Source organism: Thunnus thynnus, chromosome 3 (assembly GCF_963924715.1).
Source record: "Thunnus thynnus chromosome 3, fThuThy2.1, whole genome shotgun sequence".
Classification (NCBI taxonomy): domain Eukaryota; kingdom Metazoa; phylum Chordata; class Actinopteri; order Scombriformes; family Scombridae; genus Thunnus; species Thunnus thynnus.
The window spans coordinates 8,949,992-8,973,108 of record NC_089519.1 but is presented as its reverse complement, the minus strand read 5'-3'; the positions used below and the strand labels follow the sequence as shown (position 1 = coordinate 8,973,108).

General features: G+C 41.8%; 1 protein-coding gene across 1 annotated transcript; it reads left to right on the top strand.

The window, feature by feature from the left end:
* The first annotated feature begins 280 nt into the window (after window positions 1-280).
* ccdc85al (coiled-coil domain containing 85A, like) lies at window positions 281-22,890 on the top strand. Its single transcript, XM_067583944.1, has 4 exons — window positions 281-2,207; window positions 3,587-4,676; window positions 18,997-19,054; window positions 21,781-22,890. Exons 1-4 carry the CDS (start codon window positions 1,962-1,964, stop codon window positions 21,797-21,799), a joined length of 1,413 nt encoding a protein of 470 aa, XP_067440045.1. The 5' UTR covers window positions 281-1,961; the 3' UTR covers window positions 21,800-22,890.
* The last annotated feature ends 227 nt before the right edge of the window (window positions 22,891-23,117 follow it).

The following is a 23,117-nucleotide window of genomic DNA, read 5'->3' as shown; positions in this document are numbered from 1 at the left end:
TGCCTATGGGAAATGGAGTGTGGTAAATGCCACGTTACACTTGCCTCAGACAGTGGTTAATCAGGTGTTTTCATCAGTCGTCTTTGTAAAATGTAACACAGTGTGATTTTCACTGTCTGCTATCTCACCACTGGCCAATCCTACGATGTGAAGAGCTAGGCTAATCACTTTAACGCACTGTATAGAGCAAGGACAGTTTGTTCAAGTAGCCTACTGTAGCCTACTAAAGATTAGGTAGACTACAATGTACTTCGTTCTTCACTCCAGAAGTCCATATGCTGCTTTATACTTCTATTCCACTATATTTCTGGGGGATATTGTACTTTTTACTCTACTAGGCAACATTTAGGCAAATCATCTTAAATACTACTCAAACTTTGGATTGTAGCAGAGTATATATGGTTTTTTTTTTTTTTGTTTGTTTTTTTGTTTTTTTTACATTGTGTAGCTATTGTGGTATTGCTGAACCTTATTCCAGCCAGATGTTGGTTGAAATTTGCAGAGGTTTCTCACATTTGCACTAGTATAACCACATTTTCTGTAGTGATGAGGCCTTGCCTATGTTCAGTTATTCTGTTCTGCTTTAATTTAACTTGGCAAAGTGGCAAATGTGTGATTTTGAGTTATAGCGTAACACCACATGCAACAGTTAATCTGACTTTTTTTGCCCCTCAGCCTAGCTAGAGGCAATCTTTATTTCTGAAGTTACAGAGGGCACAGTCGCCAATAAGTTGATAACTGAGAGGTGCTAGATATAGGCCGCCTTCTCCCAGTTATTTCAAAAGGAACGTTCCTCTTGAAGTTGCGACTAGTAACTTGCATTTCTACAGGGTTGTAGCCTACAGTTTTATATCTCCATTATGTCTATCAGGCCCTGTTGCTCCCCATTTGCAGCTGTCCATGGTGCTGGAACTGGCAAACCTGGACACAGGGACATTATCATCGATCTGTGTCCAAACGCATTACACAGTAGGCTATATTTTGTAGTATTTCATTGACTAATGATAAAGTCTGATGAACTCAATCAATAGTTTCAGATTGAAATCACCACTGCAATGTGCCTTTTCACCGCACATCTCTTTGAAACTGAATACCCTATAGCAGCCTATAGCTCATTGTTTGTAATGGAGTCCTTAAGTAAAGACAAGCAGAATGGAAAGGCATCCTACAGAGGACTGACAACACTTTATGTTTAAATTTAAAATAACAAAAACGAACAGCAATGAATTTAGAATTTTTAGACTACTGCTTTGCACTGACTGATATAGCTTATTACTGCTAACCATGTAGGCCTGCTTGTGCCAACACATTTACACAATGTAGCTGTCACGTCAGCAGGAGGAGACACCCGAGAGAAACCTGTGTTTCCCCGTGGTAAAGTCAAGGGAATCTGAATTCATCATTACAGCTTCTCAACATTAGATGGCGCTGCAAACACGCTATATTTTTGGTGATGCACAAACCCCAGGAGGGAGAGCTAGAGAGGCAGGGTGAGGGAGAAAGCTCCCTCTCTCTATGTGTGTGTGTTTCTGCGGGGCACAGCGGACTCTCTCCTCCTCTCTCGCAGTGTGCTGAACCTTCAGGCGGCAGGTGTGCGCCCCGGCTGCCCGCCGAAGCTTTTCCGACTTTCACTGCGTTCAGGACTGAATTTGGATATTAAACCGATACGAAAACTCACACTGTCAGTCGGCTGCTGCACACAGTCCATCTCGGCTGTGAGGATGTTGCAGTGATAGACAGCACAGCATCCTCTCCGCTGTATCGCACTCAGCCGGCATCGTCAGCTGTTGCTCTAGCAGAGAGTGGAAGTGTCGGGAGCAACAGAAAAGGCCAAACTATGCGACTGATTTCCAAACGGTAATCGTTTACCACAAGTCGACCGGGGAGCGGATGCGAGCAGAGGTTGTCAACGAGCCTCTGAGTATTTTCTGCCCTTTGTCGGTGCCGGAGGAGCTGTGCCAATGGAGAAAGCGACTCCGCCGCCCCAGCCCCAGCTCCAGCTGTCGATAGCAAAGACTGAAAGTCCGGCGGAGGACATCTCCGGTCTGACTGACGAGGAACTGCTCAAGTGGACCAAGGAGGATCTGGTGCGGCGGCTGAGGCGGTCTGAGGCCGACAAGATGAGCGTGATTCTGGACCATGGGAATCTCATCCGAGAGGTCAATCGCAGCCTCCAGTTGCACTTGAACGAGATCAGGGGGCTGAAGGTGAGGGGGCGCGCATTGGTGAAGGATGAGATCATAGGTTTGGAGCGCACCTGAGAACGCGCATAGCAGGAGGGATGCTCTGCTGTTTAGAAACATGGTGTGAGAATGGATGTTATCACTGAAGTTCATTGTGCCACTGTGTAGGCCTGTATGTGGACCTGATATGGATGTATAATGTAGTGTGTGCATATATATAGGCTGTATGTGCATGCACAGGCTTAGGTTTTATTGAAACTTTTGCTGGGGAGGTAGTGAATTCAGGAATTCAAGAAGAGTTTATTTACTAGGGAAGGGATGTTTGCACTTGTGACCAAAACTATTGACAAAATGTGCCTTTAAAACACAGAGTAAGTGGGAGTAAAATACAAACCAATGAAGCAGAAAGTAATTCTCCTAATATTAAAGGAGGGGGCCATGTCCCTCTGTCTCCACCCAAAACAGCTGTGTCTATATCCCAGATCTCAAATCTGGCATCCAAATCAGTCTCTGGCAATCCAGCCGCACACACCTTACATTCCTAGAAAATCCCTGCTCCTAAATCTACAGCATGTGCAGTGCACTTTGCCTTTAGAACAATATGGCATTGTTTTGAAAGCATTCTCCTCTTCAGTAACCCTTACCCACTGCCTTAATTTTCTGTACTACTAATGAGAGAACTATGGCACAATGCCTACAATGTTTACAGTTAAAGCTGAGACTAGCCTGAGGTATAGCTTCAGAAGAAGCACATGGGGATCACTTGCCTTTCTTGGAGACCTCGTCACCTCTCCACCCATCCAAGCTGCCTAATTACACAGGAAAGAGCTGGAGGGTGAGAGAGGGAGAGAGCAGGAGAGGGAAGATGCATGAGGGAGAGTTGAATCGTTATACAATGATAGATGAGGAAAGAGGGAGCTCTTTTGGAGGTGAAGAGGGTATGTTTAAGGAAATGCTGCTTGGTCTAAAAGGTTTAGGGCATGTGATTTTGCTGCCCCAACCTAGTCTTATTTCTGTGTTTGGCCTCTCCGTTTCCTACAGAGCATTCTAATCTACATTATGTACTTCACAATGAATGGTACACAGTGAGTCAGTGCTTTTATGGGAGAGAGAGAGAGAGGATTAGGATTTCATTTCATTATGATTGCATACAGCGTTTGACTGATATCTACAGTAAAAGAGCAGTGAAATGGATTGAAATTGGACAATGGGTGCAGTGATTTACTTTGGAATACAATTAATAAAAGAAAAACTATTTTGATTTGCAAATCAAAAGCACATTTGTGTTTTTTCTGGCTCTGATCAGAAATGTTTTAATTTGCAATGTTTGTAGTCCCTGCCTATTGCTCAAATTTACTAATCTCTCTTCCTGTGTTGTTTTTCTTCTCTTTTTTCCCTCTCAGGACATCAACCAGAAGCTGCAGGAGGACAACCGTGAGCTACGGGATTTATGCTGCTTCCTGGATGATGACCGCCAGAAAGGCAAGCGTGTGTCCAGGGAGTGGCAGCGCCTGGGCCGTTACAGCGCCAGCATCATGCGCAAAGAGGTGACCCTCTATCTCCAGAAACTCAAGGAGCTGGAGCTTCGACAGGAGGAGGTAATCCGCGAGAACCTGGAACTGAAGGAGCTCTGCCTCCTCCTGGATGAGGAGAAAGGGGTGGTAGGTGGAGGAGGTGGTGGCGGAGGAAGTGGAGGTGGAGGGAGTGTAGGGATGGGGGGGTGCCGCAACTCCATAGACAGCCAAAATAGTTTGCTGCTGGTTCCTGGCCAGGGGCTCCTGATGAGAGACGTGGGGGACGGGAGCAGTACCTCCAGCGCGGGGAGTGCTGACAGCTCCGATCACCTTCACCATAAGCAGCCTCACCTGGCTGCAGGAGTGGGTGGAGTTGGAAGTGCTGGGGAAAAAAGGAGCCCTGAGCTGGTACATAAACCCAGGTGTAGCAGCATCAGTGGAATAGGAGGAGGAGGAGGAGACAGGGAGGTGTCGAGCCCTGAGCACCCGGCCGGGCGCCACCGGAGTACAAGTCTGGAGTACCCATACACCTTGCCCCAGCTCTGCCGACCCCGCTGCGGCTCCATATCTGTGCCTGACCACAGTCGAGTCATGCGGGGCCTAAGTCCGGAAAAATACGGGCGGAACGTGGGCCGACGCAGTCCAGAGCAGCACCCCAAGCACCATAGCTCTGATCTACTCCTGGGCCAGAGGCAGCACTTCCTGGGTCAGGGAGGCAGTGGGGAGCTCTATCAGAGGCACCACAGGAGCAGCATTAGCAGTACTGGGAGCCCTGAGCCCCGACAGGCACATTTAGGGACCAGTGAGCACCATGAAAAGGGCTGTGTGATCCAGGGGGGCAGCCCTGAAATTCATAGGCACCAATACAGTATGAGCCCTGACCATGTGAAGTTTGGCAGCCCTGTGAGAGACGGGCAGAGGAGGCCGGCCGGAGATGAGCTGTCACCACATCATCGGAGCATCTATAATGGCATGAACGGTACGTGTATGTGCATATTAATGTCTGTGCGTGTGGATGGGATGTGATTTCTCATGCACACAATCCATCTCTTGCACGCAGTGGAAGGTGTTGCGAAACACATACAAAGACACAAATACAGATTCATGTAGCTACACAAACTTGAACACTAAAATTTAACACAATAGCGTCTTAATGTTATGCCAAATCATTGTTTTCTCTTTGTAGAAGTCAGATAAAATAGGAAGGGAGATAGGAGTTCACTCTTTGGAAAAACTCAAACATTTTAGAAAGGAGAATTGCTGTGTGATACGCAGCTGGAATTCACTTATGTGATTGAGAAAATAGAGATACTCTCTCTCATTTGGACTGTTGCAAAATTTACAGCATTATTGATTCTTTTGGTGTCTCGAGAGGAATGAGAGTTGGCTCGCAGGATGAGACAGAAAATAAGAGGTTCAGAAATATTTATTTTACGTGTTCTGTATCTAAGTCGAACAGATTCATCTCAAGTTAGGCGTTCTCAGATGTCAACTTGTGGTGCAACTGTCTGCACAAACACACACATGCACAACTGTCAGACGACGAATTACCACCCGAATTTTTGCTGCAGTCATGCCCATCTCAGTTAGATCAGTGGGAGTTAAGGGTGTCAGAGAGAAAGAGGAATATCAAAGTACCAACTTGGCTGCTGTTTAAATACCCCACAGTGGCTGATAATGATTTCTGGAGTCCGGGGGAAAAAAAGTGCTGAGTGGCACAGAGCTGGCATAAGCTAAAGGACAAATTCCTCAAGGTGAAATATCTGCCTGACTTTGCAATATGAGGCTGAAATTACAAGAGAAACATCCTACACAGAACGGAGTAAACTAACACTTACGGGAAATATTTCAGTTACCTCTCATGACGTTAAGTCCATGGTTATGGGAGATTATGTGCTATTGTTACTAAATGATGAGTCATTTATGCCTATTGATTATTTGAATTGATAAATGTACTGTATATTCAGCTGTAAATAGACAATCATAAACTTGATATGCACTTGTTGCTTTCACCTCACTCGGTGCGTCATGTGTGCCTCACAGTTTGAAAGCCTCTGATCTAATGAAGAGAAAATACCGAGTTGCATGATGGGAAATGAAGTGTTTTTGGGGCTTGGCCCATAATGCAGATTTAAAATCAGGATATTCAGCCTCTGCTGCTTAAATTATGACCGTATTTATGTAATCTGTCTCCTGTGACCTAATGTTATGACATAAAAACACTAAATTGTTGGAGCACCCCTTTAAGAACTACGCTATAGCCTCAGAAATGACAGTCTGGTAGTAAACGTGGCCTCTCTAGCCATTTTGCAATCTCTATGGATTGCACCGGATTATTATAAAGACACACACAACTTTGATTTGGATCATCATTCCGTTTCTATTTTAGCTCATGGCAGTCATGCACTCTGTAGCTCTGTAAGAGATTTCAATCTTGATGTAACCTGAAACCCATATGATGTCTGCAAAAGGCCACGCCACGTTAATGCCTCACAAAATCCTTAATTGGAAAATGTTGTGAGTGCACAGGGGCACTCACTGGCCCTCGAGTCTGGTGGTTTGCCAACTGTGGCATAACTGTTTTGAACTTAGCTCAGAGTGAAACATTTGCACCAAATAGCCTTTAACCAGGTCCATAAAGACTTCATTAAGCCTTTGTGAGAGCAAATTTGAGTGTGCGTGAGTTGCGATAGAGTTATATCTGGAGATGGAGTTATATATATTATGGCTAGTTATCTGTCAGAAGGGCTGTTTATCTCTATCAAGAGCATGTCCCCAAAGGGCCACCATGCCTCTGCTGACCTGACAAGGACACTAACTTCAAGTGTCACAACACGCTATTTACAGTGAGATCAAGACATGCAATCAACATTTTGGGTGGAGGTTGGAGATTTTGTTTGTTCAGTGTCTGCCTGGGGCAAATACTGAACTAACTGCTTTAGAATTTCACACAAAATACTGCCTGTCTGTTGCTGATATACTACAATACACAAAAAAAAAACAAAAAACACTTAAACTCAGCACAGTCCAGGCAATGAAGAAACAAAAGGGTGAGGAAGATGAATAGATATGGAGAAAGCCTTCTGTGAGGTAAGAGAAGTAAAGAGAGCAGCTTTGTGGCCGTGTCCGTGTGTGTCATCCACTGACCCATCCTTACTGCCATGTCCTTTTTTGGACGAAGAGGGAATTTAATTCCTGTGACGATGTAGTACACTCCACTTGCTTGGATTATCCTCTAAGCCCTTTGCACAGTATTATTTCATTTTTTATGTACTTGCATGTATGCTTGTTTGTGTGTGTGTCTGTGTGTATGTGATTTGGGTGCATGTGCTACAATGTCCCATCCAGGGTCTGTGTAGCTGTGTAGGTTTTATTCAGACAAATGAAAGTCTCATGTTCATGTGCCACTCAACAGTACAGAAGCTCAGGCCTTTTAAATTCCTGACAAAATCCAAAATGAAAGGCAAACAACACTCTGACCTCTGTAGCCTCTTAATACAATGTGTTGTTGCATATTTTGGGTGGCTTATCACACATATTCAGTTGTTTTTTTTTACAGCTGTGAGAAACACACTGAAAATGACTCAAAGTACTGTTAGTTTTGCTTTGTAAAGTATGACAGAAATGTCCAGTTACGTGCTAGTAGAAGAGAAACCTGCGTAAACATACCCTCTCATCTAAAAAATGCATGATCAAGAAAATCTAAAAAGGCATTTAGATAATTCAGGAATTCTCAGTACTAAGTATTAGTACTGCCTTGCACTTATAAAATAATAGGTCTGTAAAGCATACTAAGACTATGTGATATGGAGCTGTTCAAGTAAACAATGGCACCTTTCAGTTCAGTGGTGACCCAGATCAAAAATGCCTGTATTTCCATGTCATAGACTCCCTCTTTGTGACAGATAATCATCCATGAACACTGTAGTCTCCTGACCCAGACTGGAAGGGTGACTGTTCGCTAAGCCTGTAGGATCGCTACCCTGCAGAGGGTCTTTTTCAAAAAGAGGAGAGACTTAATCATGTTTTCTGCTTTAGCAATCACAAGTTCTGCATATTAGCTTAAGCTGCTCAGATGATCGGAAGGAGAAAAAAAAAAGGCCTCGTGGGGAAAAAAAGACACTGTAAGTGTGTGGGAGAACCTCTGCCCTTGTGATACCAATGAATGGCACACACACACACATGCAGTGTAAGACAACCATTCTGAAACAAATATATTTTTAGTCAAAGTAGTAGCATTATGTTGGTCTATTGGTCAGTTCACCGCTTTGGTCCAGACTGAAATATCTCAACAACTATTGGATGGATTGTCATCAAATTTTGTAAAGACATTAATGGTCCTCAGAGGATGTGTCCTACTGACTTTGGTGATCCCCTGACTTTTCATCTAGTGCCATCATCAGGTCAAAATTTCCATCCATCCATTTGCCCAATACTTTGGTTTATGACTTAAAGGACCAGTGTGTAGGATTTAGTGGCTTCTAGCGGTGAGGTTGCAGATTGCAACCAAATGAATACCCCTCCCATCCCCCTCCCCTTTCAAGCATGTAGTAGAATCTACGGTGGCTGCGAAATTCATGGAAAAACACGAAAGGGGTATTCAGGGTATTCAGTTTATTACAATGTGCAACCTCACTGCTAGACGCCACTGAATCTTACGCACTGGTCCTTTTAAGTACAGCCTCACAGACCCGTGAGCATTACTGTGCACTGAATCTTTAAGAAGTGTCTGCTGAACTTTTGCATAATCATGTCGAACTCCATTTGGTGTATTTTGATTGGATTTCATACACTTAATGAGATTTGACAAACACTGGCAGCATGGTTCAATGATTTATTTCTCCATTCTTGTGCATGCAATCTGATCAAATTAGCAAGAATCTTCCCGCTGTCTCATTGATTCTATTAATCTTTATAATTAGAGCATCAGTTCAGACTATCCAGCTCCTCTGGCTGTTGTTTAGAAGTGCTGCTTCCTGTCAGTGCAACAGGAAATCATCACTGAAGCTTTGGCCGCAGATAATGTTCTCCCTCTCCACTGTCACTGAGATTTGCAGGCTATCTCTCTCTCTCTGTCTTTCTGTCTCTCTGTTTCTCTCTCTCTCTCTCTCTCTCTGTCTGTCTTTCTCTCTCTTTCCATCCTAATTGGCTGCCAGTGTGAACAACCAGCTGTCGGACAGAGAGAAAACTCTGATTACAAAGCTCTCTTTCTGGAGGATGCTGGAGGGTGTACTGTTTGCCAGGCTGAGCTGAGGGAAGATGAGGGTTGAGGAAGTATTTGAGTGGATTACTGGCTCTTTTTTCCCCCCTCCTTCCCTCCCTGTCCCTGTCTTCCTCACTCATTCTTCTCTTCCTCTGACTCCGCTCGGTCCTCTTCTTTCTCACTTGTCTGCCAAGGCGATGGATGGAAAGCCTCCCCTTGACAAATTGCGAAGTCTCACAAGCGTCATGAAGAAACTCAAATGTTTGTCACAGCTGCTTGGCATGAAAGGATTTGGGGGAGCATTAGGCTTCTCTAACTCAAATGGATTAGTATTATTACCAGACAACCTCATCTGTACCACAACTATCGAAGATTTAGCTTTCATTACTCCCTGAACTTACAAAAGTGGCATGGTGTTGTGTAGACTGACTTGTTCAGGCACATAATCCTGTGTTTTTATCACCTAAGCCTCTATTTAAAACCCATGTCAATGCAGTTTCCTGCAAATAATTCATAAGTGTTCCCTGTTCGATGTGTTTTATCATGTAAAACAGTAGAGAAATGAGAGCAGGTTAAAAACTCCAGCGATAGTTAGAGTTTGAGGGCATCAGAGACATGCGATTCTTGAGGTGGATGTCTTTATCACAGCCCCGCAAAGGGGAAAATGTTACTTTTAAATGCTATGATGGCATTTGATTTTCTAATCACACCTGAGACCAATTATCCCAAACACCCTTGCCTATAGGCCATCAGAGCAGCCATTAACCAGGGAGTGCATGATTAGGCATTTTGTTTATCTACCTCTGGTGCATATCATTGTCATTTTTAATCGCGCCGCCGTCGGCTTCATCTCTTTTTAGCTTGCTCCTCCTGGATGGAGCACACAGACATACAGCATATTGCCTCTTTGCTGTGTTGTACTCAGACAATGAAGACTTTTTTTGGGGAGGGGGGGTTCATTCTGGAAGCTCAAACAAACTCCAGACAACAGTAATGTCAACAGGAAATGAAGTGTGAAATGTCTCCAAGAAGAGAACAAAAAAATGTTTTGGCAAGCTAAATTATAAATCAGGGAGAGGTAAGGAGAATGGTTATGTACTGCAGATATAGCATTTCCAATATTATGAGGATGCAGCATTGATGTATGTCTAGAAAAAAAGTGGAAACATATCACGCATTATGAATTCATGAACATGTTTAGCAGTTAACCGTTATCGGATGCTCCCAAACATTTTCCCCCCGCTAGCAGCTCCTAAGTAGCTGTGTGAGTTATGAAGGTGGCTGCTTAGCGTGTACTAGCGTCGCTCCAGCCCAAACCCCAGAGGTATGCGACAAATGTTCCACACTAGCCCCAGTCATCCGGTAGACACGCAAACCCAGTGGAATGGAGAACAGTCTTTGTCGTGCCAATGGGGAACAGCCCAGTGAGCTGAGAGGAAATTAGCTTGCTAGGCCAGGTAATTAACTGGAAGTTGAGTGGCTGCCATGTACGAGGGCAGGACTGGGCCTGAGGGAACCTCTGTCGGTCCCAAAGTCACCAGCAGTAACCACTTTTAGCTACGTTACATTTACTTCGGCTGTAGCTGTGTGTCGTGCTGAGTGCTGGCAGCGTGAGGGTATCAGATGAGCAGGTGGGAGTGCAGGAGGAGAGTGGAGCTGGACAGATGTAGCTGAGTGCATCATGTACAGTGTGCAAGTCCTGTCATGTCTTACTAAAGGCGTAACAAACATTTATGTAACAGACACCTATCTTGGCAAAAGCCATTACTATAACAGACGAAGACAGCAATGTTAGGTATTCATATCTGGAAAGGGCTTTAAGTTTACTAACATTAGTCACCAGATGCTACTGATCATACCAGACCAAGTGAGGTGGTTTTAGCAAAAACCCCTGGCTCTGTTGAATTGAGCAATGGTGCATTTTATACTTATGAATTTAACTTTTACTTCGTAAGACGAAGAATGTGTCATTTCTTCTTTCAAATAGGACATGGTCTTGTTTTATTGGTCAGCTATCTTGTCTGGGGTGCCTGTTTCTTGTGCACTTGGTCTAGTAGTAGTGATATTGCAACTATCATATTGCTACCGCCATCAGTGGGATAGTCTTAACATGCCCACCATCAATTAAGAGCCAGAAAGTGAGATAACATTTCATAACATAACACGTCAAAACCGCTGCAGCTGACAACATTAGTATCCCTCCCTCTCACAACACCCAGGATGTAGTTATCCATTTCCTGGGGCATAAATGTATCTCCTGCCTATATTGTGCATAATGTGCATTTGATCTAATGTTTTTCCTGCTGAGAATGACAACATGGCAGTGTTGCAGCTCCTGTTACAGCCGTTGGACTGATCCTACCAACATGACATGATTGGCACCACTATCATTATATTTATATCATTATCTCTCACTAGTTCTCTTTCAGCAATGTCTTTCAGTCTGTGAGATTTCCTCTCAGAGATATTGAAATCAATTTCATTACCCCCCACTGCTCCAGACTGACTGGCTCATTTCCTTTACTGTTACAGCAAAATGTTCATTTAATTACCTCTTTATTCTGGCTTCGTGAGAGCTTCAGATGCAGGTAAAACATGTAATTGCAGTAGATTGTCAGTTTCTCTACTTTCTCTAATACAAGATGATGCATTAAAGGTAAAAATACAGCAAAAAGTGATATATCTCAACACTCTAGTTGTATTCAAGGGATTAAATCATTTTACCCTGTATAACAGAGTGCTAAAATCTTATTTTCACTGTGAGAAGAGCTGTGAGACAGAGGAATGCAAATTCCTGTCCACACCTAGATGTAACCCTGAAGACTTTTTATATCAGTGTTAATGTCAGCTCATCCTTCAGGCTTTAAAGTACCTAAATTCAGTACATCATTGCATTGTTTTGAAGCAAAGTAGTTTTTTTGTATCTGATGCAATACCTTGTATTATTTCTATCTAAATACGAAGGACTTTTTAACACAACTACAGAAAGGATGAGTGTTGTTTTCATTAGGGAGAGGAGGGACAAAATGAGAAAGTGTAAACAAGTTTCAGTCCCGGGACGTGGGTCAGCAAGGCTTGTGGGAGTTGAGAAAGCAGAAGTCATTAAAAGTGTGGTGCTAGATGAAGAGGCAAAGAATTATGGGTTGACTTAACTCCAACATCATTCTCAGCTGGTAAATGTCCAATATTGTATCTCGTCCCCACCCATGATGTGAGCCACACACACACACAACACTATCTTCTACACACTACGCCCGGCCTGTTATATTATTCATTAGCACTGGGGAGTGATGGGTGGTGACATGTTAAAATAGGACAACAGCAGTTTATCTTGCAAATGTCTACTTGAATATTTAATTTACCTTTGAGATTCAAAGCAGAATACATACCACACCGATACAACTTAACAGCAGATGTGGAGCGTGAAAACGGAGGACAAAAGCAACAGAAGAAGAGTTAAGGGGCGGCGTTGTGACAGCTGCTTATATACATATTTCTGACAGTGTTTTTTTTTTCTTGTTCTGTTGATCTCTTTTGTTTAAATATGAATCTTACAGAGGTTGATTTTTGAGTTACACAATACACAAATATTTTACATTCCATCAAGCTAGACGAGCATGATAGCACGATTACTACAAAACATAAGAATTCCTTGGAATATTCAAAATGTGACTATAGTCTATAGTCCACGTATGAGTTTGCATATGGTTGCATGCACTCCCTTTAGTTGTAAATGTGTATATGTCAGTATATGTCCCTGAGATCACAAAGGCAAAAGGACAGCACAATACACAACACACACAAACACACACACACACACACACACACACACACACAAACACGTGCAGCGCTTGTAGGCTCAATCAGCCTACAGGGCTCCAATTATCCAGCTCTACTCCAGTGAGTTTCACGCTCTCATCTCTCCACAGTCTACTTCAGCCCCACAGTGAGCCACGCTGCAGACATCAGAGCTTGAAGTTATTTGCCGTTGGTACCTGCTGCCATCACTCACCTCATAATAACGCTTACGCAGTAGTCGGAAGACACTTAGCATTAATTACAGCAGCGTGGCATTTTTCGCTCTCTTATTGCTGTGTTTTTACACTCTGCATAGTCTAATGTGACAACAAATGGAGAGATTAATTAAAATGTCATTAAAGCAAGACTAGGCAGGATTTCTGTGAAAATAGACCGTCATTATCAGCCTAAAATGTAAAAGAAGAGGAAAGAAGAGCAACAAAGAACAAATGAAGATGAACTTTTCAATCCTTATTCCTTTAATGTTACAAAACATGAGTTATGGGTACTGAAGTTCAAGCTGTTATCTCTCACTGCCATTAGAAGCCTTGATGCAACTTTGCAACATTTCCTTTTGTAGCATCGACTGTGCAGCTATACAAAAATGTAATGACTATGTGCATGGCATGTTTTTTCTCAGTGTACAAGTGATGCAAGTAAAATGCTCAATTTGAAATGATGCACTGCCTAATGTTATGTAGCTTTAAATGGTCTCAAGAAAATATATAAAAAAAACAAAACCTAAAAAGATTAGAATATAAAAACTTAATAGTGAGAGCTTCTAAAATCCTCATGCGGCCATTTTGTTAGTGAGTTTGAAGCCTCTGGAAATGACTTCTCTGAATGGCCAAACCCTTTGTTTGGTACAAACAAGTTTCAAGTATTGAATGTGATTTTATTGGTGTGAAGAAGACAGACAGACCACTACAGTCTCTCCAGCGCTGAGGGACAGCTCATGCATAGAGCCACTCAGCTTGTTGGTGCCACAGTCTAGTTCAGCAGAAATGACAAAAGATGGAGATGAAACTCCCCAGACCTCAAGTGGAATCAACTTGGAAGTCTGGCCTGACAAGACAGGAACTTTGTGTGCGAGCCACTGACCAAATACTGACTTCATAAATATCCCGCATATTGTTTCCACATGGTGTATGTGTTATGGCCACAAATAACCTTGGCATTATGCATTCAGAACCTACCCTCATGCTCCAGCGTTGTCAATACAGTAACAGCACTGACTGCAGCTGCCTGCTTGAGGGACGTTAAGCTAAGTAGCTCTCCTGCCAGGCAGCCTCGCTGACTGACTGACCGACTGTCTGACTGTCTGTGTTTCTGATTGTCTGACTGACAGCTAGCTAAATGGAAGGTCACTGATCTACCATGCATCTCCACAGGCTTTCCTGCCCAGCCAGCCTGAATAATTTATGCGGCAGATTTTTAGGAGATCTGAGGGAATAGCCATGTGAAATTACCTTGCATTGATCCTGTAAGTTGAGAGAAGGACAGCGAGGGAGGGGGGACAGATCAAAGAGGACTGAGAGATGAGCCGCCCTGTGGAGAGCAGGTTTATGTGTTTACTGGCTAGATTCAGACATCAATAACAATTTGATTACCTATTTTGACAAATTATACTGATACACCGCAGTCATTCATAAAAAATTTCAGATCTGCTTTATTTTTATTACTCATATAAAGCCCCATGAGTCATTTCTTAAAACTTGTTTCAGCTATTTTCATCAAAAATAAAGAGTTCTAATTTTGTTAACACCTAAAAACCTTAAAACTGTTTGAGTCTCTTATATGAACTGTGAGATTATGAGTTATACAGTGTTAATAAATGGTGTCTGGCTGCAAAGGGAAAAGGGTTCCCCCATCCCGAGCAATGTTTTATTCAGTGTGGGAGCAGCATCTCCCAAGCCAATCTCTCTAGATCTATTTGTGGGGAAATTTAGAGCCTTTCTCTTGAGCTCTGCTGGACAGAGGTGGAATTTAAGAGAGCTTAAGCCCCACATTATTCTGGAGTAATCACATTATCTATATACTCTTGCTCTGACCCACACCAAAGCCCCTTCCCTCTACACATCTCTCACATCCTGTTAAATCCAATTTTGGTTTTAATGCTCTGCCCATAACTAAATCAACAAACACCATCCAAGCGTGCTGTATGTTTTTCTCACTTTATAACTCTCCTTGAAAGGTCACAGACGCTGGTTAGAATTCAGAAAGAGCAAGTTACATTAGACATTGATCAAGTTCACTTTAAATGGATTCTCTGGATTTTGGCACATGGTTGGTGTGTGTTAATCAGACTGTTCCATCACAAGACAGGAGTTTGTAATCTTGTGACCTGTGTGTGTGTGTGTGTGTGTGTGACTGCCGACCTTGGGACAGCAAATCCATTTAAGCTAATTGTTCTTGTGCTTGAGCAGCCGAGGTTTGAGTCCTAAGATCCAGAACCAAGAGAACCGAACAAGAAACTGTATTGTTTGCAGTGTCTTTCTCCTTCTGCCATATTTTCTGTGCTGTCAACTGTCCACTTGTGTGATTACTTTCAAACTGTAACTGTCACAGTTGTCCATACTAGGATGTGCAGAGCAGCCATACTGTTAGCCAGACTGACACAAACAAAAATGCAATGAGACAAAAATATCAAGCATGTTTGAAACTGATCTGGACGTCCCAGACAAGGTAATGAGTTCAGGAACAGAGGGGCGCCAACCTTCATACAGCAGGGTGATGACAAGGCCTCGCTGACATGTGTTTATTATGAAAATTCATCTGGAATGCATCTGGAACTAATCACATTGTGTAGAGGGACCTAATGTTCATTTTGCACATTATATAACCTACAATAAATTCATGTTTTAAACCTCTGCCATTAATCCAAAACCACATTCAAAAACTGCGTGGATGTCATTGCTAGATGATTCTATGTTTGTATTGATCCATTTTCAAAGTCGTGTTTTCAAATGTACCATCTAAATAGCTATCAGCTACACTTCCTGTAGCTCATCTGTGTATGGAAGCGAGAGGTCACGTGATGGACGGACAATGCAAAAAATTTCAAATGTAAATTCAATGTAAATTAATAAATTAATATTCATGCAACATAATTTTGGATTTTGAAAAAACAAATTTAAGGATCTCTTCAATATACTTTCCAATTTCTGTATTACAGTTTTATATTTATCATAACATTGTAACATTATGTTAATCATAACATTTAACATTGTCAAACCCACACAGTCAGTATTGTCTGTTAGATAACGTTGTAGGCTAATAGCTCACACATTGAATAGTGGTCAGTCAGCAGCAAACATGCTAGCAGATTTGTGGTTTCGTTAGCTCGGATATTCCTGTTGGTCACATGACCTTCGTCTTGCACAATTTAGCGTTCCGTTTAGAGTCTGTAGTTTGTGTTACTGTGCTAAGCTAAACATATGGTTGTGTGTTACCTAAAGAGCCTACACATGGAGCTGGTGTGCACCTCCTCAGCAATGTAACTACACATCGGGTCTTTGGTGCTAAAACATGCAGACTGCAAGAACTGTGTTCACACTGGTTAGCACAGGGCGACTGTTTGCTCCACTGTTTTCAGACACTACAGAAATTGTTTAAAGGAAGTTGGCTCAGTAGTCTTCTCCTTTGCAGTAACGCATATCTAACAAATCGATTTCCACTAACCCTTTCCACCCAACGTGCTCTATCACAGTGAATGAAAATATCAAGTATGTTTGAAAATTATTCTGGACATCCCAGACAAATTTTTGAGCTCAGGAAGAGAGGGGCGCCGACCCTGTGTTTGTTATGAAAATTCATCTGGAACACATCTGGAACGAATCACATTGTATTATGGATTCCTGGCCTAATTTTTGTGTTAATATAACCAACATAATTTATAACCAATATAATTTTAGGGCTGATTTATAACGATTGTCTCATTCTCAAATGCTACAATTGATGAATGCTTCTGGCATCATTCTAAAACTGCTGGGATATCATTGCTAGACCACTCTATGTTTGTATCGATCCATCAGAGCATGTCCAGACAAAGTTATGCTTTTAAATGTACCATCTAACTAGCTATCAGCTACACTTCCTGCAGACCCTCTGTGTGATCGTTTGTGTTTGTGTGTTAGGAGGAAGTGAGATGCATATGATCGTGTATTTACTTGTGTATTTACTCTCTGCTTTAGCCGTGAAATCAATTCCATTCTACACACCCTGACCTCCAAATGAAAACACCCTCCCGCCCACCGCTGCATCCCCCCGACTCTTTAAAGGAGTTTTCATACCTTTCTGTGCAGTCTTGCCTCACCCCCCTTCCTCCCCTCCCCCGCGAAGATAAACAGAGTGGGGCAGGGAACGTAGTGAAGGTGGCTACTGGAATCTTTCGCAGAACTCTGCGGTCACAAGAGCGCTATGAATCTTTAATGTGAGATGTTAGCGTGCCAAGGAGAGGAAATGTGCTGAAAACATGATTATGGGGAGGACTCATGGGGAGAAACCATTGGAGGAAAAAGGAAAGAAAGAGAGAGAGAGATCAAGCAGGAGAGCAAGGATAAAAGAATTGTTTTGAAGGGCAAAGGAGGTAAAGAGGGATAGCATTTTTTAAAGCTTGGACTGCTTAAGGAAAAGGCATTTTTCCACATCTTTCACAAACCCAAAAGTTGTAACCCAAACTGGACATAGTAAAGTATGAGGGAAGATATTTTTCTGTACTTTAAAGCAATTAGATGAACACCATTTTATTTGACAGCAGTGTTTCTCCTGAGAAGCAGAAATAAAGCAGTAAAGGAATCTTTGGTCAAAGATGTCAAGATAGAGTCAAGGGCTTGATTTGCATTTTAAGAACAGTAGAGTAAAGTTGAATAGTGTTACACTTGTCAGGCTGGGTGTGAGAGAGCATGACTGAACTTTTACAGTGGACTATACTGTCCACAAAAAAATCCCTAGTTTCTCCATCTCACTGGCTGCCTCTGTCTCCTGTCATTGTTTCACTTAATTTGTTCAGTCCTGGATTTGATACACTCCATGATAAAGGTCTCGATAAATCAGTTTGCCTATGTGTGTGCATGTGTGTGCGCCTCAGCAGATTCACATTTAACTACCCTGTGAAGGTTGCTGCTGCTCTGCTCGCTGTCACTTGCACCATTGCAGCCGAGATTGAAACAGACGATGAGAGAATGTGAAAAAGCTGTAAATGCTGTTCTATACAATGCAACATAAAGTGGAGGCCATGGACCTGAAGCACCTTTTGAATACACTGTGTCTTTCAATGAATCCTGAAAACGCATCCAATCAATATAGTTTCTTATATTGCACAATGTTTTGAGTTCATAGAAGAAAATTATAAAAGATACATTAAATGAAATAGTTTGACATTTTGGGAAGTTGTGTTATTTAGAGAGTTAGAGTCAGAGAACATCGATACCACTTCCGTCTATGAACCAAGTATGGAGCTAGAGGTAAGTATGGAGGTGATTAGCTTAGCTTAGCATTAACTGGAAGCATGGGGCAACAGCCTAGCTTTGTTCAAAGTTTTAAAATAGGCTTAGGAACACCTCTGAAGCTCATTCATTAACCCGTTGTATCTCTTTTGTTTCAAAGAAGTCTAGAAAAAGATCATTTGTGTTGTAACTCCTGGGAGCAATAACTTTCTGAAACATTGTCACTGTGAGGTTGTCAGGTTGTCATTGGACAGCAGAACTGTTGTTCGTCAAGAAAAAGTTACACATAGTTCCCCCTAAAACAACATATTGTCATTTTAACATTCAGCTTGACTACAGAATAAAGAAATGAGATATGATTTGTTAATTAGTGAATTTTAGAAGTGTTGGTAGGCAGATTTTTAAACGTAGGACAGAGCCAAGCTGCTTCCAGTCTTTATGCTAACGTTAAAAAAACATTAAGCTAATCGCCTCACAGCTCTAGCTCCTTAACGCACAGACATGAAAGTAGAATTGATCTTCTCATCTAACTCTCGGCGTATATCCCAAAATGTCAAACCAGTCGTTTGAATATGGTTCAGTTGGTTTTTCTGGGCACAATAACAAACATATTCCCAGTTCTTCCTTTACATATATTTCTCTGATAAAAACTGATAGTACTTCATCATCATGTTTTATTTATGAGCCATTTTCCCTTGTTTTGGCAGTCTTAACAGACAGACGTCAGCTCTAAATCATTGGATTAATGAGGCGCTCTTCTCTTGTCAAAACAACACATTTAAAACCCTCTGTCTCTCTCCCCCCCTCTTGCTTCCTCTCCCTTCTTCTTTCTCCCTTTCTCTTTGTCACAGCTTTGATATCAGCTGGCTGCTGCACCAACAACTGTAGAAATGTCAAGCTATGGGACAGGTAAGAACCTCTCTCTACCTTGTGTCTTTTTTATAAGCTGCTTTTGTGTTAATTAGAGTCTTCGAAAGAAGAAGAACAGTCAATGAAGGTCATTTTCCGTTCTTTCCACAAGGGCCCATAATCCTGTAATTAGCTCCAATTATTCTACTTTACCATACAGTGTGCTTCCTTCAGCTGGAGTCTCTATTTGCGTTTATTAGTTAGATGGGAAGGTATTTACCTTAAATAATGACATTTAGAAATGTCTTAGTCCGGAATGTGTGAAATATTAGAGTATTTTCACTCTGTTCTCTAGTTAATCATTAGATAATCAACAAAATATCTCTGACTTGTATTGTGTTGTGATCCTGTGTCATTGCAGGGTCGTTCTATGAGTTAGTCCAGTGCTCCAGATGAGTAATGTGTTTGCATGCTTGGTCTGGCCCAGGTGTAATCACAGTGGGTTTACAGTGAGACTACAGTGTTAGAGGTGACCCTATCCTGTCCCTTTGTACCATATCCTACATCTTCAATCAGGCCCCAGTGGGAGGGCGAGATGGCTATGTTAATATTTAATGATGGCAAGACAAGACGTACCTTCCCCCAGAGGATAGTCGGCCCCTCCTGTCGCAGAAAGCACCCACACACACACACAACGTATAATCACAGGCATGATTCACACACATTCCCATGGATGTTCTCCCTCTCCTATGTTGTGACGTTTTCTTCCTCCTTTTCCATCAATCCCTCTATGCCTTTGCATTTTCAGGCTACTTACCTCATACACAAATATCAATGACTCAGGTGAGGAAAAGAAGAAAGTGCACTTTATGTCAGTAGATGATTTGTGAGCTTAGAGAGAAGCAACAAGGATGGTGCTTAACAATGTAGACTGAAGTCAGGTCCCACAGCTCTCTGCTGTATTGGAGACAGACGCAGGCGGGAACAAAAGGATCTGTCACTGATAAGCTACACAAAAGCCTGCAGTGATGAACATCTTACACTCAAACTCTCTCTTTTCCTTTCATTTGCTTCTTTCCATAGATTCTTGCACCTATTTGTTTGTCCGTCTGTTCCATCTATCTATCTATCAATCAATCTATCTATCTATCTATCTATAAGATGACATAGCAAGTTGTAACTAGTGGATTTATTAATGATTAATAAATCTGGTAAGAGAACACAGGTGAATAGGTCTTTTTCACAGTAGAAAAAGCAGGTGTAAATAATAAAGTTAATGATGACTGAATTCCACTTAGCTGCTTGAGTTTCAGGGTCCCTGGCTCACTGTCACACCGTCACACTGTCATGGCTTACTGGGACGCTTGAATAGAGCGGAACCACCCTTAATGTAATTAGTAACACCTGTGCTTTTCAAGTCAAAATGTGTGCTGTGAAAAAGTAGAATTAGGCAGGATTCATATCTGTTTGTATTGCTAATCATTGAGTATTTATCACCATGAAGTTTAGTAATGTTTCCAGAGTAATGCATTGCCATGCAAATTTCACTGTAGCCCTGTTACTTTGCAAGCAATTATCCAGCAAAAGTACACACAAGAATGGTCGACATGAATGCCTGATTTCATCCCATGAAAGCTATTAAATGAAATGTGTAATCCCAATTTAATTTTTCCTACACTAGTACAGTAAACTTGAAACAACAGGTTAATTTAATACCACTATCACATGAACCTCTTCTTGAAATACCCGTTTTAATCCAAGCACAAACAAAAAATCACTCAAAGATTCTTCACTGTCTATGAAATCATGGATTTGCCAGTTCTTCAGTTTTTGCTGCAACAGAAAAACAGTGACAGAATTTGGATACAAATCAAAACAAATAGCACCTTTGGAAATGCAGTTTGTGACAACTGACTTACTTGCCTTCTGACCAGTTGCAGAATTGCTAGTTTATTAAAAAATCCACCCTTTATTAATGACTTAATAATAATAATACATTTAATTTGTACTGCACTTTTCATTCATAGTGAAACTCAAAGTGCTACAGTATTAATAACATAGAACCTAACCTTTATAATAACTGCAGACGTGATGTTTTATTAGAAAGTGAGATGCTCATAACCCTTTTATGACCCACTGATCTGTAAAGAATGAATATACAAATTATTAACCATTAATTAAAGGACCAGTGTGTAGGATTTAGTGGCACCTAGTGGTGAGGTTGCAGATTGCAACCAACTGAATACCCCTCCCCTCCCCTTTCCCTTCCAAGCGTTTAGTAGAACCTGCAGCTGCCACAAAACTCGCAAAAAACACGAAAGGCCCTCTCTAGACACAGCGTTTGGTTTGTCCATTCTGGGCTACTGTAGAAACATGGTGGTGGGCTGTGAAAGAGGAACTGCTTTCAATGATATAAAGGGCTCAAGGTAATGGAAAAACAATAATTCTTATTTTCAGGTGATTATACACTAATGAAAACATACTTAAGAATATTATATTCCATTTCTGCCAATATTTATGCCATGTCCGTTTCACTAGATGCCACTAAATTCTACACAGTACACCTTTAAGCCATTGGTTATCACATTTGTGTGCTCTTTGGTTCATGTTAGTGTACTTTCTTCATAACTTAGAAGTATGCTTAAATGCTATACACTGCAGTAAAATCAAAACCTTAGTGTCTCTGAATTGCGTGTATAAAATCAGTCAAGGATAAAAAATGTCCCCCAAAATCATACAGTATTTAATACAACATTTCTTCTTCTTCTTCTTCCTTTCCTGTACAGTTTTGATGCCTCCTCTTGACCCCAACTTGGCCAGCCAGGCTCCTCAAAGGGAGGAGGTGAGGGGGGGTCGCAGTGGTACAGCCCTCCTGCGTCTCTGGCCTGAACAGACACGAGGGCCCCTTGGGCGCCACCCTCCACGGCTCCAGATGGTCTGTCCATGGCCTCATCCATGTCCACAGCCCTGAAACAGCCTGCCTCCATGTTTTTATTTCTACATATCGAGAGTTTTGAGGGGAGGGGAGTTTTGGGGGGAATGCTTTTAGTACGGTTGGTAAAACTCGTGAAGACTGCCGCAGATAAGTGGATTAGAGTGGAAATCTCTCCCTGCCAACTGTGACACGGCTACCTCCTGGACAGCACCCAGAGAAAGGGAGAGACGCTGGGCATCATTAAAAGGAGACTGAGAGGACTCTGCACTGTTTGTGTCGCTACCCTCTGTTTACAAATGTAGATCATTGGTGGAGAAGCACATAAATGAAACTTTCTATACCCCGCTGTTCTAAACCTTAATTATTTTCCCACACTTATCCCTCTTCCTCTCTCTTATTTCCCTCACCTTGCCTCTCTGTTTTTGAAGGTCCCCGTTTTTCCTGTCTCCCCCTCCTCTCCTCCATCTTCTGATATTCATCATCTCCAAAGTGTGTAATGAGACTGGTGTAATCTAATGTTCTGTCTCTCAGTCTCCAAACTCGAATCCAGCTGATCACATTACTTGCCGTCCTCTTTCAGCCATTTCAACTAAAGTTAAAAACAAAACAAAAAAGATACTTGTCAAAGATGTTCTAGCAGAGAAAAAAGAAAACTCTTCCTGTGTCTTAAACCAAGATGGTCAACATTACTAGCTGCTGACAGATGTTCTAGTTCTATAAGATGCAATGTTCAGGTGTAATTTTCTTTTTTGTATTATCTTCTTTGCACCCTCAAAGCGCCTATATTGAAGCTGGGGGGAAGATTATATGTTTCTCCATGTTGTTTTTTACAAGGAAGTAAAGTCCAAGTAAAAAGTAGATTATTGGATTAGTTTTCTATATATCTATATATATAAATATAATATGATTATTATTTTTGACTTACTGGTATTAGAACTATTATATGAAGATGCATATGATATATATATCAAATAATAAACAGAATTCTTTATGTAAAAGTGCATCATTTGTTCAGGTTTTATTTCAATGTGCTGAAATGAAATGAGGTGAGTGTGTAGCCAAAGGTCACATTGGACATGTTGTGAAGCAGATTATGTTGTTTGGAAAAACCTATAAGTCACATGCAGCAGCAGTGTGCCTCCGAAGAGAGTCTGTTATCACATTTATCACACTAGTGATGAAACAAAA

Coding starts and splice junctions, on each gene's coding strand:
- ccdc85al (XM_067583944.1), top strand. CDS start 1,962: ATGGAGAAAGCGACTCCGCCGCCCCAGCCCCAGCTCCAGCTGTCGATA. Junction 2,208..3,586: donor ACGAGATCAGGGGGCTGAAG/GTGAGGGGGCGC, acceptor TTTCCCTCTCAG/GACATCAACCAGAAGCTGCA. Junction 4,677..18,996: donor CATCTATAATGGCATGAACG/GTACGTGTATGT, acceptor TCTTTGTCACAG/CTTTGATATCAGCTGGCTGC.